Source organism: Parambassis ranga, chromosome 5 (assembly GCF_900634625.1).
Source record: "Parambassis ranga chromosome 5, fParRan2.1, whole genome shotgun sequence".
In the NCBI taxonomy this organism is placed as follows: domain Eukaryota; kingdom Metazoa; phylum Chordata; class Actinopteri; family Ambassidae; genus Parambassis; species Parambassis ranga.
The window spans coordinates 22,654,901-22,675,158 of NC_041026.1; the positions used below are offsets into that span (position 1 = coordinate 22,654,901).

Below are 20,258 nucleotides of genomic sequence, written 5' to 3' on the forward strand. Positions count from 1 at the left end.
GCAGGGGACTGTGTTTTTATGTGTTAACTGTTATGTTACATAATAATATCAGCAGAAGTTTAACATCATTGATTTCTAAATCTACTGTAGATTGAAACAAATACACTTTCAGTGGTTAAAGCCTTGTTTGGGACTCGTTAACCAATTCTTTGTAAACTAAGTCTAAACCTTGGCTTCACACGTATCTGGAAAACAGCCTGTTCTCTACAGTGTTTTCCAAGGTGCCATAAATCTTCATTTGCAGAGATTAAAATGAGGCCAGCTGATGAGAAAGCTGTCAGTTAACCTCAATTTCACGTCCTCTGTAATATTTAAAAATGTATGACACAACTATTTACACATTATTAAATAATGAAGTGGTGCTGACACAGGCTTAGGAACAAGACACAGCTTTGGGCAAGAAAAGGTTAGGCTAATATAAGGCCATTTCTCTTGTGTGGATTTTGGACGCATTGTTTGACTTTCAATGCTTTGTATTAAGCGGTCACATCCATCTTTAATCTTGGTAGTAAATCTACTTGGGTGTTGATAATTTGGACTGGCAGAACATGGATGAATGAATTTGTTCACCTAAGGACTATGATTTACGATGTCCAATCATCTGGTCAGCACCACTAGCATCATGCATCCTTCAGCAAATGTACAAGCACAGGACACAGAGCCCCTAAAGCTACAGTACTACAAGATCTTCTCTAGTAATAAGTAGGAGCATGAAGAAGAAGAAAAAAAACAGAAGATATACGCTGTCTTAGCAGTTTTACCACATGAAACACATTGCTGATCTGGTAAGCAGGGTCATTTTGGCTAATTGGCACAGATAAGTAACAAGTGAGGGGCCCAGTGGACTCAGAGTCGAAGTATACTCCCTAATATGTTATGGAGGATAATTTCCCTGCTGACCACATCTTGTACCATTCACTCCAGTTTTACAGAAGGACTCCTATACAAACACAGTATATAACACATACTTCAGACAAGTAATTATGCTGAAAAATCAGTGCACATCTTCGTCGTTCAGCTTTGGCCAGATTGGAAAGATGTTATATAAGCAGTGTACATTCTGTACACAGAAGCACAGTACATATATAGCAAGTAAAGGGACTCGAATGCAAAAAGAAATATACATGAAAATGAGTATTTTACAAAGAAAGGGCTAAAACATTGATAGTACCATTTCCCCCAAGTAAAAACAAAAAAGTCTCAAACAAGGCATTTGGTTGATTCAAAAAGCTAAAATCACAGGATGAAGTTATGACTGACAAAAATATCCTTCAACCTTTACCTGAGTTTTTAATAATAGCAAAATAATACACCCATCAAATTAACCCCATCAACATTTGTAATGACACTACTCCCCATAATGCAACTTTAACATGCCAATAATTGCTTTTGGAGAGTACAAGCAGCTTCACAGTCCTGTTGGATGCATGAAACGGCAGCAGTACATGCTCACACATTAGAGCAGAGTTTTGAAAGTACTTTAACTTTAGCTGTTTTATGATCCAATCACTTGATTCAACAACATACTGTCTCTGGGTCTTTCATATGAAAAAGTGCACTAAATCATCCAAATATCTTTTTTCCCCACCTGAAGGATAGTGCAGATCTGAACAAAACTAAACAGCGATACAAACAGTCATGAAGTGGGTTTGTAATTGAGTGGCAAGACATCAGTGTGACAGGAAGCTTCAGAATGCTTGTTGTAGAAGAGCTAAAAAGTCCATAAAGTGATATGAATGCTTGCTATTTTCAGTATTCACAAGTGTCAGAAAACAAAAATTGCAGCTGACTTTAAGACTGTTGCTTGTAGGTGTGTGTGTGTCTGTGTGTGTGTGCATGTGTGTCAGTGGAGACAGTGAATTTGTTTCATTAAAGAGACACTAAATCAACACAGTGAGGGATGTCAAGACCTATCAGGCGAGATGGATAACCATAACATCCACTGAAATCTTGCATTTATGTGTCCACAGGTTGTGCATATGTGTGTGTGTGTGTTGCTGACACACATAATATTCCACAAACAGATTTTTACATCAGTGCACGAAGTACAGGAAGTTTAGTCCTGTCTGGTAAGTGTAGCAGCAAATATTGGGTGGAAGAAAAGTGGGATTTTAATAAAAAAAAAAATCCCTTTCAGTTGTGACCTATTTTCCCCCCAAGTAATCTTGTCTGAAAAGCAGCTGGTGGAGCTGAGAGACCTCTTATCAAATTGGCTTTCAGGAGAAGTTCAGTAGCTGAGAAAGGAGGCCGTCTCTTCAGTAAGGCTGGTCAGTCTATCACTGTCACTAACCTTAAAGACCAGAGCTGAAAACAAGCGGAAAATAGCAGGACTCCTATTACCATTTGTGTGGATAAATGGCAGGTTTAAGCCACACAGCGTATGTGGGTTGAGATAATGATCTGGCACTTTGGCCTCAATGCAGTACCTAGAAGAATATGGACTGCCTTCTTCATGTGCATCTGCAGGGGTGTTTCTTATTTTCGCCGCAGTTAGCACTTTACAGAGCAGTCAGGTCCTCCAGGACCAGTGCTACCTCAGTTGTGCTACTGGATGTGTGCTTTCCTGTTTGCAAGGTCAGCAGCCAGACGGCCTGATAGCCAGAGGGCCGCAGAGGGCATATCCACACAGAGATGAAGAGGACGTTAAATAAAGACTTCAAAATGTCAAGCACCAGGTGTTTATACACTGAGACCCGTAAGAATGTTTCTTCCCACCTCAAGCCAACGTCCAAAACAACTGAGGTAGGGAAACAATAAATTAGCAACAGCCATTTAAATAATAACTCCAGGTAGTCCAGTAGTTTCCATCTTGAAACTAAATAGGAGGAGATGTGAAGTAAAACACTGAATACAGTGATGTATCTTGTGTGATTTTCCAGTGACATCCCATGATGAGCAACAGTCTGTTGATAAAGTGCAATGAACACATATGATTGTCCAATGTGTTCAATGCAATAATAACAGTCTGGAGTAGGAGTCCAGCTTTGTGTTTGCGTCCGTTCGGGATTTAAATCCAGCCCACGTCTTTATTTTTCAAAGAAAAGACACATGATGTCTCTTAGCAGATTGATTTTCACTGCCAGAAACCTTGGTGAAAGAACAGAAGGACACTTAATACCAGGCTGTGGTAGTTGTCGTGTCAGGAGAGAAATTGCCCTGTGTATCCACAGCCAGGCTGATGCAGTTCATCTTTTCCGTGTAGCACCACATCTGAATGGCACTTTTAAATTGGCAGTAAAAAAATCTGAAAGGCAAATCTCTTTTTTTTTCTTTGACTACTTAATTTACCTCTGCTTTGTCATGATGCATGGCGATGAAGAAAGGAAACACCTTGATTGCCTTGGAAACTGTGATTTTAGTGTCACGTTTCTGTGCTATTAGCAGGTCACAGATCGGTGGCTGTAGCGAGATGGCATGACGAAGAACCCATCGTTACTTCGGTTCTCACCTCTTCCTCCACACCTTTGACAGCCAGATCTTCACAGTCTTGTCGCTAGACGGGAAAAGAGGAAGAGAAAGACAAACAAATGTGGGATGATGAGCAAAGCAGGGGGAACAGAGGAAAGAGAGAAAATAAGAGAACATCAGTCAGACAGTCCTCCCTTTTAAAACAGCTCATTGTACATCAGACACAATGCAAAGACACTGACTTCAAAGTACACTTCACACACACATATGCCCACACACTTCATTAAAGACTCTTCTTCCTAGTGTCAGTAAAAAGACAAGAAGACATGCTGCATGCACACAAAACTTGTGCTATGTGAACAGAATAACATGGATCTAAAAACATAACAGTTACTGTCCGCTTGCTGCTCGCTGTGTTTTAGAAATCATTTTAGAAAAGTTGCGTATGAGGCATACACACAGAAGCATGGAAACGAGATGTATCCACTCTGGGACCTGGTTTCAAAAGTTAGCACTTCTGAGCTCCTAAAACGTCGGATCTGTGTGGATGAAACGGCCATACTATCAAAAACCTTTGCAGATACGCCGGTCGCCTTGTGTGGACGGGGCCTTTAGTTTAGGAGTGAGTGTGGTTCATGCATTTCTGCAACAAGTAAATCCAATCAACATGCCTGCAGTAATAACTTTACCCACAACATAATACATAATTTCATTTTCTTTCACATTCTCTTTCACATTCTCTGTGTGCTGGTCCACCCCGACGAAGCGGGTTCAGATGATGGATGGAGATGCTGAATGAGCCAACCCAGACACACGTCAAAATGTGTCTCAGCTATATATTAATTCAATAATAAAGGCCATATGAGTGAAAGGTTTTCTTGATCATTGAGCAGCAGGCTGAATCTTACATGTTGCTTGCTTAAAATTTGTCCTGCAACTTAACTAACAATAAGTATGATCACAACCGAGGCAGAGCAAAGCAGTAACTGCGAACACAAAGCAAAACTGCAGAAACTAAGGAAAATGAGCAGGAGGACAGAAAATAAACAAAGAACAAAGAGAAACATGCAGGGGTGGAAAAACGGAAAGAAAAAGGTGGAATTAGTTAAGAGAGTACCAGAGGAGGGGAAGGTTGGTGAGCAGAGAGGAGGCAGTCATGGGAGGCTGGTGGCTCGGCCCTTGATGGCCAGGACCCGTCGAGGAAGACACGGGGTCAAGCCTGGTACATAGTTCCACAACTTCACCCTGCAGTCACTGGGATCACCAGGGAGGAGTGTGAGGTAAGGAACAGGAGGAGAGGAGGAAGGCAACGGTTCAGAGAAACCAAACAACAGGAAGTATTTGCCCACAAAAAAGATGATAGAAGGACAGCAAGAGGTGAGAGGAAGTAGAGGGAAGTTAGTCTATTCCAGTCAAAGCACAACCGCTGAAAGAGAAAAAAGACTAAACATAAGGGATAAGACCTGACACAGCAGAGGACAGAATCATCCCTCATTAGTGGAGCAGGGAGCTTACTTACTGCAGTTTGTGTGTTGCAGTTGCCACTTTCAAAGAATGATTCACCAAAGGACTCTATCAAGTACTGTAAATGAAATTTTCTGATTTTTTTCATTTATGACTGCATCCCTGTTGCTATGGCTACCTGAGCCAGCACATTAAATTACGACAATGTACTTAGGTGGTGGACTACCAGCTTAGAAACCTACCTGGACGCAGTGAAGATCTGTCTTGAGTTGGTACATATGGCATTAATGGGGCTGTCATGACCTCTGACCTCTCCTATGGGGGTGAAGTTGTCTACGTTCCACACCTTCAGCATGCCACCCCGACAGGCGCTCAGCAACATGGGCCGACCAGGGACATATGCCAGAGCACACACCCAGTCCTTGTGGGCGTTGGGAATTTGCTGTGGAGTGGAAGCAGAAGAACACCGAGAGTCAAAGAAACATATGTTCATACATCAGACACACAGCAGCAGGTATGAGTCATCTGGGTTATTGCATTGCTTTAAATAGAAGAGGAAAATATTGTTTCATTTTTAATGGATATAAATTATCACCACTAAACCAGGATATTTCTTCAATGAAAAGTGCACAGCATTGTTGCTAGGCAACATATGAGTATAGTTGAAACCCAGTAAGTAGCTCTATTTAGACTGAATGTTGTTATTCTTAGCTTGTGTGGCTGTATGTTCAGCAGAAAGAATATATGACTGAGAATGGAATTATGTGTTATATGTTTACACATCTCATCAGTGTGAAGCTCTGTTTTAAAGAACTACAGCAGAGAAAATGTTTGCAGGTGGTGTCAGAAGTGTTTCTGTGCATTTCAAATTACAATGCTAAATTTTTCCAACACACTTCCGCCTAACATATTACAGAGAAATCTACGGAACTTTGAAGTGGATCAGAAAATTCCATGTTGTCCTAAGACATGAACGGGTATCATTCAAACTTCATGACAGCTTTGATGAACAGTTTGGATCCACTTCAAATGTTGACAACTGTATCAATAAAACATGTTTCAGCTTTTTAATTAACCAGTGCTATTGTTTGAATTGTACAAAAAATTCCTGCAGCCTTGTCTTTCAGAAACAAACATACGCTTCTAAATAGACATCATGTTTCTTTTAATCACACATAATTGTATGAATTAAGAGACACATGAAGAACAGAGTGAACTCTGTCTGCATTGAGATGTTAAACATAATCACTTTAACAGCAGAGCAAACCTTCACAGAGAGCCGTGTGGATTTTACACAAAGCTTCATCAATGTTTTATTTTACCTTTCAGTTCTGCTGTGTTTTTTTTTAATCCTTATTCTCTTTGTCTCATCTAACTGGACTGCATATTAATTTAGCACCAAACAGTGGAATACGTGCACAGGAAGATTACTTTTTATGCTAATTTACTTTTTCCTGCATTGTTTTATTATTTTTTGATTTTCAGTTTTTGCAGATTTGTTTTTAATCAAATTAACACTGCCATTAGTGTTTCACATATCTCACAGACTAATTTGTTTGCTGCTTTTTCTGCATGTTTTACACTCTACAGTGGCTTGTGTGGTGACGTTCTGACATACAAACATAAACTATTATTCAAAGAACTATAATTTCATATTTAGAAAAAGTTGAGGGATTCTTACTGAACAATAGCGTGACCAGGAGTGTGTTAAATATTAAGGGTGACATTATCAAATGGCTATAATTTGCTTCATACCAGAGAATCCAGTGCAGATCACACTGCTTTGAATAAACAGGCATGCACATTTAAAAACGAATGGAGAATTTCATGTTGGTACAAATGAACAGAAATTGTATTTACTTCTATTGCTGCATGGACCTGTGCTCATTCTCACTTACTGCACCGCCAGGTGTTCTTATAGCCTAATCTCATGAAGCATGAGCCTAATTATACACTGTGGAATTTAATGTTTACAGACATGTCATGATGCAAGAAACTGATACAAGCAGATTTTTGTCTTTTAACCAGAAACACCACCTGTACTGCACAGATTTATCCTATTATTAGAGTTATTAGAGTTCAATATGTGCCTATACAGCATGCTGCTATTGCCTTATCTTGATGACAGTTGTTCTACAAATAACTATATTAGCCTCAATATTCAAGTATTAGTGCAGTGTTAGTGGATTGTGTAATGTTGTGGTAAATGTCAGCAGGTTGTCTGTTGATTGTCAGTTGTCTGCACCTGTACATCTGACATTGTGTGTGAATGTCAAAAGCCTTAAAAGGATTAGCTTTGTTTTGTTTGAGTTTCCATTCAAAGCTACTTTTAATTTAAAAAAGAAATATACATGAATACATTCACTAATCCTACTAAATCCCTAGTTATTTATTATACTGCATATACCAAATATGACTTATACTACTCTTAACTACATGCATTAGTGCATTAATCACTACAGTACAATAAAACAAAGACTTTTCTGCTTTATGACAGCATATAAGCCAATCAAACTCCAACTCTTTAGTGGCAGCAGCAGATGCAGATGACTTCAAACAGTAGATGGAAGTGCATTGATGACTGATGACTTTGCCCTGGCTTAAAGCAACCATGAAGTCATGAAGCACTGAAAAAGGCATTTTCAGGTGCAATGAACAGGAGAGAGCAGATTGTGAGACTGCATGAAAAAATAAGCTTTTCCAAGATGGCTGCTAAGCGGCAAGACAGGTGTCTACATGGAATTCAGTATCTCAAATATGAGTGACCATTCCCTGTAAAGTTGAAGGAGAAATTCATGTAATACTGCAGGTTTGCATGATGACCAGAAACTGCAAAAATAAAAAGTTCTCACATATACATCGTGTCTCCAACACTGTCTGTAACAACTTTACACCTGAAGGTAAAAATGTGTTTTTGCTTTCCAACACCTTCTAAAGAGCAACAACAACAACGGTTACATAACCACGTCAATAAACCAGCAAAAATGCACACACACTTCAAATTGTTTTTGGAAGTTGTGTTAAGGTATTTATCAAGCAAAAGGGACTACAGTGTACAGTAATTATATACAAATTGCTTCACATATCCCTGAAGGATACAATGTAGTGCGCATTTAAATAGAGAAGTCAGAGAAGAAGAGCTCACAGCAGCAATCCTGACAGAGGAGGCAGTCTACTGTAATATATTCTATTATACCCCAAGCCACAATTTGATCCCATTACATAATTAGACAGAGACTACTGAGTTAGAGAGGCTATAAAATGGATTGTGTTGGCTGCTGCACAAATGAGGTTAGGTTATATGCCACAGACCACAACACTGACTGAGCCATTTCAGCCTTTGTAAGGAAATAATAATGTCCTGTGTTCTTGTTTTGTCTGTTCGGATAAACAAAGGTTAAAACAAACATGCTAAACAACTTGAGAAAGTGCTACTTAATATGCATATTACTGTGCATGCAAATGGCCGAGCCTCATCCACCCACAAGGTGTATTATTATGCATTATTACCATATACAGACAACAGAGGTTACACAAGAGACACCACAAGGGGTCAACACATGCGCACACAGCGACTTTTCCTCTGTGTGCCTCTAACACCCTGATGTTGACACAGTGCTTTCCTGGCACATTACACACGATAACACTGTTGATAGTGTGCACAGAGAGAGCACTCTGGGTAACACAAGACATGAAGGCAGCACTCTGGTGACAGGGAGCTGTCCACCTACCGAACACTCAACCGGCAGCAAAGCTTTTCAATGTCGCTGTCAAGAAAGCTCGAGTAACGGGCAGGTAACCTTTGAGAAATCTCCACATCCTTTCACTTTATACACTCTTGTGGGAATGTTTTGGGCTGGTTTTGTTTTCCTCTCAGCAGTCTGTATATAGTCTGTGTCTCCCTACCTACAGTTTCAAGGCTGTTTTTGTGTAGTATGCAGGTATGAAGAGGTCATCAAAACTGATCTGATCAGATATTTCTCCAACATCAACAAAGAGCTGATTGTCAGACTATTCCGTTCAATTTTAAATTTTATTTTATTTATATAGTGCTTTTTTCAATCTGAATTGTCTAAAGGCACTTTACAGAAACCCAGAGCCTGAACCCGGTCAGAGTCAACAGACTAGAAAAGAATCACAGGTGAACAAAGCTACAACCAAAGATTGATTTCATTAATGCAATGTTTATAATGTTTAAAAGGATTTTTTTATGCCTGTTGCTAAGAAACTGATCTAAGTCCATCATTTTTTAAAGGATGTCTTCCTGAATTATTGAAGGGTGCAGGCACAGGTGTGGGCACACTTAAAGAGCCATGATAGAGAGCTGGAATATTATGCCATGTTGTGAATTAAATTAAAAGCAACCATATGAGTTGTCATCAACTCTTCTATGGTCAGAGATGTGGTGAGTCATCACTAAATGGAAGACAAATGATGCAGCTGTGGCACATGTCTCATTTAATCTGTGTCTGATGAGTGGTGATGATGTGAGGGTCAGTCTTTGCTAAATGCCTGTGTCCTTTCGTCTCATGTCTAGTCCTCCGTGCATCTTAGGTGGATGATCCTTGACTGTTGGTATGTCACAGTCATCTCATCATAAACATTAACAGAAACCTATATGCAAACACACCTGTATGAGCTCCTGCTGCTCCAGTTCCCATTTCTTGATGCCGTTGTCTCTTGAGCCGCTGAACAGCACGTCTCCCTGCACGGCCAAACACTCGATGCCATCGTAATGTGGAGGCTCAAAGTTATGAGTTGGACCTACGTTACCCAGAGTTCCTTCTGCCACATCAAAAACCTGAAGACAAAGGAAGCAGAAGACTATAAAACATTTCGTCACGTGTTTGATGATATTCTGAATCTGACACTAGATATTATCTAGATGTTTGTTGGTATCTGTAAGTGTGATGGTACCTTGACGTAATGGTCTTTGGAGCCAGTGATCACTTGGTCTTTGCCCAGTAGAGACTGTCCCACTGTCAGACACATTACGGAGCCAATGTGACCTGTCAGCTTCCCCATCGCCTGCATCCTGAACACACACATAAACACAGTGGAGGTGAAGCAAAGATCTGCGAAATTCATTATTCTGATTTTCAAGGTGCGTGTGTCACTGAATGAAATCGCTTTCCGTCTCGCGAGTGAAGTAAAACTGCTGAGACAGTGATGCCACAGGCAGAGAAGATACTCAAGAAATGTTTAATACATTCATTTTTCATTTCTGGGGGGTTTTCATGCATCATTAAATGGTTCTGAGCCCCTGAGCATAAACTGTCTAGTTCAATCTGTTAATCATTTCCCTCTAGAAGCACAAAAACTGGGGAGAAGACAGTGTTACCGCAGGATGCCGAGGCTGGATTCCTTACAGAAAACATGCTCATGTACATGCTTCATATCACTGAGTTTCTGCACTTTGTTTTGACAGTTTTTAAAATCTCTTGTGTCATATGTTAATCAGCTTTATGGTTTATTAACATCTGAATTTATTTTTAAATGAATCAATTAATGAACAAATGTACCTGTTGAGGTCCCACATGCGAACAGTGTTTCCAGCTGCAGCATACAGCACAGATCCTGAAGGGTTGAGGGCTATCTGGTTGATCTGACACTCGCCCTGAGCAAAGGTTATTGTGCGGGTGGTGGTGCCAGCGCACGCATCGCCTGAAACCACCTGCCCTGATGAACTGTGAGGGTAAAGACAGTGTGAAAGAGAGGGTAAGAATGAAAAATGACTGTGTAGCAGGGAAATAAGTGCATTTTATGAGCAGGTGCCATTACTTTAGGATGAATTTCTCACAAATTTCCCTATTTTACTCGTCACTTTGTACAATTTGAGACACATCGCTGAACAAGAGAAGCATATAATATGCTTTAAGAGCATCTTTATCCCTCCTGACTACAATTTTTCAGCTCCAAACATTTCCATCTGGAGGAAACTTACGTGAGCGTGCGGACACACTTGGCAGAGTCACGGATGTCCCACACCTTAATGTAGGAGGTGGAGACAGAAAAGACCAGACAGGAGGAGGGGCAGTATTTGACTGACACGACATTGTTCGGGTGGCCTTTAAGGGTGACGATCTCCTGCCCTGTCACCAGGTTCCACATCTTACAGGTGCGATCTGGAGGAGGAAAGTGGAAATGTGTGCAGTTACAGCTGGGATGGTGTTGATTTAATTGCCAATCCCTGATCATAACTTCAATCAGTTGGTCAGTCCACTACTTCGATCCAGAGTAAACGATCTAAGCAATTATTAAACAGACTGCAGTTCTGCCGTTTTGGCATTTCTGCCTAAATAAATGAGTGACACATTGATTAGTCTGCTCTATGCTAAGCTAGGCCAAATGCTTTCTATCTCCAGCTGCATACTAAATCAGTTTATTTTACTCTTAAGAAGAAAATAAATAAGCACATTTTCCCTGCAATCATTTCCATTCATTGTTTATGCGCTTCAAACTAAACAGTATAGATTTTCACCATGGCTCTGTGAAACACATTTTATAGAGCGTTCCTGCATTACATGTCAGTGATGTGTGTACCTTTAGATCCAGTGAACAGCAGCTCATCTGTAGCATCCACACACAGGACCGGCTTTGAATGGCCCTCAGCAACAGATAGACACTGCAGGGGTGCCGTTCGACCCCCCTTCACACCCCCGATGGGATTGATCACACCCCTACAGTTCACAAACATGCATACAGTGTTGTCTCTTTAATGAGGACGATTTCAGATGTCAGAGTATGCACTGAAACACACAGGCTGATGCACAACATGCACAAGGAAACAAATAACACAAAAAAATTCTTTTCATGATCATACAAATGAATACAAACTTCTGCAAATCACTTCAAAGGGCATCACACTGATCTACATTCATAATCATAACCTAAATGTAATCTTAAGTCTTCACCCAGGAGGCACCTGAAGGGAGATGTGCTACCCAGGACATGTCTCTGCACACAGATCTCCCCACAATCTCAGTAGCTTACACACACACACTTTTCTGTTGCTTCAAGTAAAGCTCACCTGCTCCATCTCTTTGGCCTGCCTGCTCCCCCTCCCTTCTTTCTTTCTGTTGTGAAGCAGCCCAATTAAGGCACTACAACAGCAAGGACTGTTTTCCTATTCAACTTGTCTGTCTTACTCCCCTCTCTCCCTTGCTCCCTCTTCTATATTATGTGCACTCAATCTCTCTAGCTGGACCTTCGCCTCCCGCCCGCACCCTCCCAATCTATGTCCCACTGACAGGCCTGAGTCCCAGAGTGCCTGGAGAGCAGTCAGCAGAGTGAGACGGAGCAGAGAGAGGGTGAGAAGACGAGGGAGGGCTGTGGGAAAATTGGTCCTCAGTGGCCACGAGTAGTGGTTAGTGTGTATGTGAGAGAGTGTGAGAGCGCCTGAAGATGTGAGGAGGGGAAAGAAAATCTATGATTACACACAAAAATCAAGACAGATTTGTTTCTGCACAGTGACTGAAATACAGAAGAATGTGTTTCAAAACATGTCAAGGATGACAACATGCTCTTCTTCTGTGTGAGCACTGACATCCAAGTGTGAAACACACACAAATGCATTAAAAGTACACACATCACATCAAAAAAAAATCAAACACTAATCCAAATTGCATCTTTTTTACGGTGCCAACGAAAAATGACAAAATCCATTCACCAGCCAGAGAAAAAAGGCTGCATGCATGTGACAACTATCCCAAAACAAAAAAGAGAGCCGACTTGCACAGAAAAAGCTCACAACAGCCTGAAAGACTGACCCCACAGCAGCCTGAAAATAAACTCCTAGAACAGCATCCGAAGATATCATCATCACCATCACATGCAGCACCCATTCAGGTGACTTTCAGCACCTCCACAGACAATCACCTTCTAGGGGTCAAAAGAAAACGCTACATGTGTGTGAGTGGAAGTGCTGCAATGCAAGTTGTTAACAGAATTAGCAGCTTCAGCAGTGCTGTAAAAACCAGACTGTGATAGCAGGTATACAAAGTGAATCACATGCAGTCTGTCCTTTTTGTCCACTTCCATTTTGGAGTGAGGTGACTTGTAAAAGATGGAGTGTTTGCAGTGATTTGCAAATTTCATTAAATGAACCTTATCACTCTCTCAGGCTGATTATGTCGATTAAAATCTATGTAAAATAAATAAATAAATAAATAATAAACCGCTTGATTGTGTTCAATTAAAGATTCATTTTATTAAAAATATATATATTTTCACAGTGTATGTGTGTGTGTATAAATATATATATATATATACACTCAACAAAAATATAAACGCAACACTTTTGTTTTTGCTCCCATGTTTCATGAGATGGACTTGAAGATCTAAACTTCATTCCAGATACACAATATTACCATTCCTCTCAAACATTGTTCACAAATCTGTCTAAATGTGTGATAGTGAGCACTTCTGCTTTGCTGAGATAATCCATCCCACCTCACAGGTGTGCCACATCAAGATGCTGATCTGACATCATGATTAGTGCACAGGTGTACCTTAAACTGCCCACAATAAAAGGCCACCCTGAAATGTGCATTTTGTTTCTGCTTTATTGGCGGTCTGGGGACTCAGAACCAGTCAGTATCTGGTGTGACCACCATTTGCCTCATGCAGTGCAACACATCTTCTTCGCATAGAGTTTATCAGATTGTCTATTGTGGCCTGTGGAATGTTGGTCCACTCCTCTTCAATGGCTGTGCGAAGTTGCTGGATATTAGTGGGAACTGGTGCACGCTGTCGTATACGCCGGTCAAGCACATCCCAAACATGTTCAATGGGTGACATGTCCGGTGAGTATGCTGGCCATGCAAGAACTGGGACATTTTCAGCTTCCAAGAATTGTGTACAGATCCTTGCAACATGGGGCCATGCATTATCTTGCTGAAACATGAGGTGATGTTCATGGATGTATGGCACAACAATGGGCCTCAGGATCTCATCACGGTATCTCTGTGCATTCAAAATGCCATCAATAAAATGCACCTGTGTTCTTCGTCCATAACAGATGCCTGCCCATACCATGACCCCACCACCACCATGGGCCACTCGATCCACAACATTGACATCAGCAAAGCGCTCACCCACACAACGCCACACACGCTGTCTGCCATCTGCCCTGAACAATGTAAACCGAGATTCATCCATGAAGAGAACACCTCTCCAACGTGCTAGATGCCATCGAATGTGAGCATTTGCCCACTCAAGTCTGTTACGGCGACGATCTGGAGTCAGGTTAAGACCCCGATGAGGACGACGAGCATGCAGTTGAGCTTCCCTGAGACGGTTTCTGACAGTTTGTGCAGAAATTGTTTGGTTATGCAAACCAATTGTTTCAGCAGCTGTCTGAGTGGCTGGTCTCAGACGATCTCGGAGGTGAACCTGCTGGATGTGGAGGTCCTGGGCTGGTGTGGTTACTCGTGGTCTGCGGTTGTGAGGCCGGTTGGATGTACTGCCATATTCTCTGAAACGCCTTTGGAGACGGCTTATGGTGGAGAAATGAACATTCAATGCACGAGCAACAGATCTGGTTGACATTCCTGCTGTCAGCATGCCAATTGCACGCTCCCTCAATGCTTGTGGCATCTGTGGCATTTTGCTGTGAGACAAAACTGCACATTTCAGGGTGGCCTTTTATTGTGGGCAGTTTGAGGTACACCTGTGCACTAATCATGATGTCAGATCAGCATCTTGATGTGGCACACCTGTGAGGTGGGATGGATTATCTCAGCAAAGCAGAAGTGCTCACTATCACACATTTAGACAGATTTGTGAACAATGTTTGAGAGGAATGGTAATATTGTGTATCTGGAATGAAGTTTAGATCTTCAAGTCCATCTCATGAAACATGGGAGCAAAAACAAAAGTGTTGCGTTTATATTTTTGTTGAGTGTATATATATATATATATATATATATATATATATATATATATATATATATATATATATATATATATATATATATATATATATATATATATATATATATATATATATATATATATATATATATATATATAAAAAAGTGTTTTCTGTGTGTGTGTGTATGTATGTGTGTGACTGTTGTGTGTTGTGTTCTTGGGCAAGACCCTAGCCTGTGGCGCGCCTTGCTAGTCATTGTATGACACTGCTTGTGCAGCAGCCGTAACGAATTTCCCTCTGGGATTAATACAGTATCTAAAATAAAAAAAAAAATAAAATATCACCTTCCAACTATATATACCTGCCAAGTAACTACAATGCACCAGTCTGAACACCGTCCTTAGTCTTTAAAAAAAACATACATAAGACACATATACTAATGCTGCTTAATGCAGCACTCACTCGTGTCCTACAGTGGTGAGATGCATTCAAATGGCAAAAAGTGTTCCAATTCTATCAGCATCTGTGGAAGATATCATAGTGTGCTGTGTTATGCACTCTGTAAGGGCTGCTAATGGATGTTGCAAGACCAAGACCCAAGAGACCAGCACTAATGAAAACATGGGGGTAGATCAGCGTGTCCTCACTGCAGTACAAACAGACAGAAGGGCCTTGGTGAAATGTGCATCTATTAGTGTGTATGTGTATGTGTGAGTGTGTGTGTGTACATAAATAGAAGTGATTGATAAAATTGAAAAATCTGTCATTAATTTATAACCACTGTTCAACCTAAAATAAATAATAATTGCAAATCAGTCAGCTGAGAATAGTGATAAATGTAACATTTAACCATTATTTATATATTATAGAAATATTTTTCTACTGATAAAGCCTGGACATCAGCTCGCTTACACTTAATATGGGTTAAATGGGTAACCGTGAGTAGAAGCTGTTTCCACCTACAGCTACTCCTTTGTTCATGTAAAAGTGATCTTCTCATCTAATTCTCAAATTGAAATGTGTTAGCATCCTTTATTTTATGTATCTGAAACCCCTATATAAATACTGCTGTCTTTACAGAAACTACAGTTACCACATCAACACATGTCTGACCATGCTGGCTGTGCAGGTGATTAATCATTTCGCATATGATTTTCTGCAGCCTGAAAAAAAGTGCTATGGTTCATTCAGGTATTACATGTGTCCACAGAGAAACACATTCATAGATACGTAAGAAAAGCCTCCTGTGGTTAACACATGCACCACAGCAACTCTACCAATGAAGGAACAAAAAGAAGGAGGTGAAAGAGATGACACCATGAGAGTTAACGGACAAAATGGAAAAAACAGACAGTGACAGACACGGTTCCTCTACCTGAGCACCTCGGAGAGCGAGGAGTCGCTGTCATCCGACCTGGAGGCAGAAGAGGAGCAAGGAGAGGGAGGGGCAGGGTGGGAAGAGGAAAGGGTTAACCAGGCTAAGAGAAGACAGAAGGGTTACTGGCAAAAAGGGTTAAAAGGGAGGAGTAGCTAGTGAGAGGGATTTAGATATAAAGCAGTGAGCAAACTGGCAGGAAAGTTCAGTAAACAATAAAGCCTGTGTAGTGATTATCAGGGTTTTCCATGCTTCTTCTCAAAGATAACCACTGAACAGGTTGTATGTGTGATGTTTTACTACAGGCACTCACTGCACCTCTCCACAAAGTAAGAGCCAACATTGAAAGTTTTAGGTTTAAAATGTAGTTTGATATTTGGGGAAATACATAGAACACTGACTTTTCACATTACAACCAGCACTGAGTTGAGCCGATATCATATAAAGGATTGAGCGTCTACCTGCTCTGCTAAATAACCTCTAAAGCTCAAAAAGATTGGATTACCTGTTGTTGTTTGAGATGTTATGGGAGTCAGAGATCCTACTATACCAACTCCAGTATTCTGTATAAATATAATGCTGCAGTGAATGGATTGTTGTTCTGTATTTTGGCTTTAATCATTTTTATACTGACTTCCAGTGCCTAGGGTATATAGAACTCCGCATCTGTACAACACAAGACAGTGGTGGCAACCTTATTTAACCATCTGCTAGAAAAGTGTATTTCCCAAAATGTCAAAAGTTCTGGTTGAACAAAGCAAAGACAGAAAAGGGAAAAATTCAGGTAGGAGGTGCTGATGAGAGGACTGTCATACAGAAAGGTCAGAGGACGGCACACCTTTCTGTCCTCTCTGTATGACTATGCGGCCTCTCCTATAGGTCTACTCTTTCCAGCCATATTCAGGGTATTAGTACAGAAAAGGCATATAGGACGACAAACAGGGTTAACAGAAGGGAATATATCCAGGCCACACCCACACCTCCATAAGAGCCGCTCTGTGTGTAACAGTGCAGTAAAACTGTTATTATATCGTTAATATTTCATATCCTGAGGTTTGTCACCATGAGGACATGGGCTTTTCACTGTGAGCATGTAATAATAAAATAAAAAGGTCCAGAAATGTCTGGAGGGAAGCACAGTGTTCAAAGGTGACAGCAGTTCCTGCATTTCTTGGTATTTACTGGCCGCTATTAGCATAGTGTTATCTAGCTCTCAACACAAAATCCTTTTAAAATTCATTGGTTTTGGAGGATGCAAAAGTGAATTAAAAAAACAGATGTGGGATTCAAAGCCTCTTTATCCAGGATGACAAGAAAACTTTGTTTTAAATTCATCTTGTGAGTCCTCATTTGTCTTTCAAATCCGTGTCAAATGCTTGATCCCAGTCTCAGAGGCAACCAGTCTGCTCAAACATGAACCAGAAGAAGATGAAATACAGCGCAGTCACAGTCTCAAGAATGCATATAAATAGACTTTGTGAACTTAACAGACATCCTAAAGAATGGCATATTCTTTCTTTGCACAGCTTCTGATGTGACAGGATCTGTTGCCACATGGAATTCATACATGACTATAACACTCGCTCTCTATCTCTCTATTTAACAAACTCGTACCTTAAAGTTTGGATTTGTTTGTGATGATAAATTAAGTATCCGTTTGGTCAATGATAATAAAACCAAAGTAAATAAGACTTGATGCAAATAAGTGCAATGACAACGTGACAACATGTGAAACAATACAAATATTTCCAGCATCCCTAGGAAAAACACAAACTCACTCCATCTCTCCCTTCCTCATTATGCTCTATAGGAAGGCCTCTCCTGTGGGAATCTTAAAAAAACACCCTCAACACAAATATCCTAGCCTAGAATGGCTACCTATGACAACAGCTGCATGGAAAGATGACAGGAGCCAGCTTATTTAACTAGCCTTGGGCCAGGTAATGAGGACCCACGGCCTCCAGCGCACACAACACATGAAAATACATACTGCAGGGCAAGACAACACCCTGCCTCATTTCACAAACATTCTAGCTAGCAATTAGGGGTCCACCAAGCTGAGAAACGCTGCAGATTAATAAAGATCAGAAATCAAACAACTTGAGAGCTGAGGCAAATGCTGCCTGAAATTAACTGCTGACATTTGTCAGAGCGAACACTTGAAATTGATTGTGAGCAGGAAGGAAAAGACCAGTTACTCCACCGTGTTCTGTGCAGACATTAGCATGTCATATGCATCATCCTTCCATCTGATGTAAGATATTAAGATTACACAATTCACTTTATGTATGCATACAGGATGAAAAAAATGAAAGGGCCCATTCAATATCACAACAACACCCAGAAAAAAATACCATGAATTACAATGAAATTCTGTCTGACACAATGTCAACAAACCTGAATATTACAAGATAAGATTTGTTGTAGGCTGGTGCTATTGCATTACACTGAACACAAACATTGGGTATGTTCAAATACATCTTTTCACAAAGTGGTTGAAGGAATAAAAGATGGAAGCTGTGCAGTGTTGAAGGAGAACATGTGGAACTAGTTAAAATGACATTTTGAAGGGGCTACAGTGCACTCTTATGCACAGCTGCATATAAACGCTAATATGAATTATCATTAGCCAGCAGCTTAGTAGTAATACAATCTTTTTCAGGAATATGAGAATAAGCCAGAATTATTTACTCCACATCATTTCAACACTGATATTGTATCATATATCGTACTCCACACTGGCTGCCTTCAAGCAACAGAAAAGAGCTGCTTCCTTCCTGATTTCCATTTGTTTCACAGTACATTCTAAACATATGGACTAGAGGCCCATTGCAGTGACTGTACACCCTGATACGTTGCAGGCTCTTAACGTGTTAAACACCTGGTTTCTGTAAATCTTTGCACCATTTGTCCCTACGGGGTCTACATTAATGCCAAAAAAAAGTCTCTTTGTCTGAGAGCTATTCATCTGGAGATAAGCAGCTGGAATACTGCAGTCTAAAAAGGTACATTTAAACTATTGACAAAAGCACTTTCCTTTCAAAAGACCTGACCTTCAGCCTATCTACAGAAACAGTGCAGATCTTAAACCATGGAAGAGAAGAAAATAAAAGACGAGAATGGTTTAAAGTGCAACTGAATTGATTGGATGAGAACGTGGAGACAAAAGGACACAAGTGTGTGCGTGTGTGTGTCTGCACTCACTTGTCCAGGGCAGAACCTTGCGTTTGGTTGCTGGTGAGCCGAGAGAAGACATTGCGGTCATTCCTGGTCCTCAGAGGAGGGGAGGAGGGGGGAGTGTAGCCATCAGTGGGCCTGATAAGAAAGAGAAGGCATAGGTCAAAGATGAGGGAGAACAAGAAGGTTTAGAATGAATTACATCCCACAGTCAAACAATGTGGTCCATCAGCATACAAACACTTGAAGTGGAGCATTGCATGTACCTGTATGCACGGTCGTAAGATTTTCTTCTTGTAATAGGGGAAGTGTCATAGCCGCGAGACTGCCTGGGACTGACACACACATAAACAAATGCAAGCAAACTAAGCAGGGTGCACAGTACACAGGTGATAGGCACAAAGGAGAATAAACTGAGGGAAATATATGAGATAAGGTCTTATGCATTTTAAAGGCACTATTTTCTTCCATTCAAATTAGAGCTGGGATTGCCATCTCTGAGGACTGATGCTAATTCATTGACATCTTCATCCTAAAGCTAACAAGATGATCTTCAAAACCTATGAAAATGTCTTTTCATGTACAGTGTCTTTCAGGATGTAAGTGTGGAAAAATAAACTTTGTTGAGTTTTTAGGTAATAAGTGTAATAAGTGAAACTACTTTTCACATTTTAAATGTAAAAAAATAATTTCCATTTTAAGGATAATAAAGTCAAAGAATTGCGCTATGATTGCAATTTAAAGTGCATGAAAAGTGGTTGGCATTTAGCTGAGAATAATGAATAAATGATTAATGAATAGCTAATGAGTAAATAGCTTCACTATTATGTAAATGTAGTAGATAAACAGTTTAACTAGTTATCTAAAATCTAATGGTGCTAAAAGCAATGTGATAATAGTTCTGATGCTGCTTAAGAGCTGATAGGGCTCACACACATAAAAAGCTAAACCTCCCACCCA

At 40.4% G+C, this 20,258-nt stretch overlaps 1 protein-coding gene across 4 annotated transcripts in view; it reads right to left on the reverse strand.

Annotated features, from left to right (window-relative positions):
- Positions 1-1,267: 1,267 nt before the first annotated feature.
- The window catches only part of kif21b (kinesin family member 21B), a 52,921-nt gene continuing 33,930 nt past the window's right edge, over positions 1,268-20,258 (reverse strand). Inside the window, exons 25-34 of one of the 4 annotated variants that reach the window (XM_028405431.1) lie at positions 19,565-19,633; positions 19,326-19,436; positions 16,122-16,160; positions 11,416-11,552; positions 10,817-10,997; positions 10,395-10,559; positions 9,790-9,907; positions 9,503-9,673; positions 5,115-5,314; positions 1,268-3,493 (exon numbers count right to left, since the gene is read on the reverse strand). In XM_028405431.1, coding sequence (XP_028261232.1) covers positions 3,445-3,493; positions 5,115-5,314; positions 9,503-9,673; positions 9,790-9,907; positions 10,395-10,559; positions 10,817-10,997; positions 11,416-11,552; positions 16,122-16,160; positions 19,326-19,436; positions 19,565-19,633 — 1,240 coding nt within the window. In that variant the 3' untranslated portion in view covers positions 1,268-3,444. Of the gene's footprint in view, positions 3,494-4,532; positions 4,663-5,114; positions 5,315-9,502; positions 9,674-9,789; positions 9,908-10,394; positions 10,560-10,816; positions 10,998-11,415; positions 11,553-16,121; positions 16,161-19,325; positions 19,437-19,564; positions 19,634-20,258 lie in introns of those variants that run through there. The other 3 variants (XM_028405428.1, XM_028405432.1, XM_028405429.1) reach the window with 3 other exon arrangements.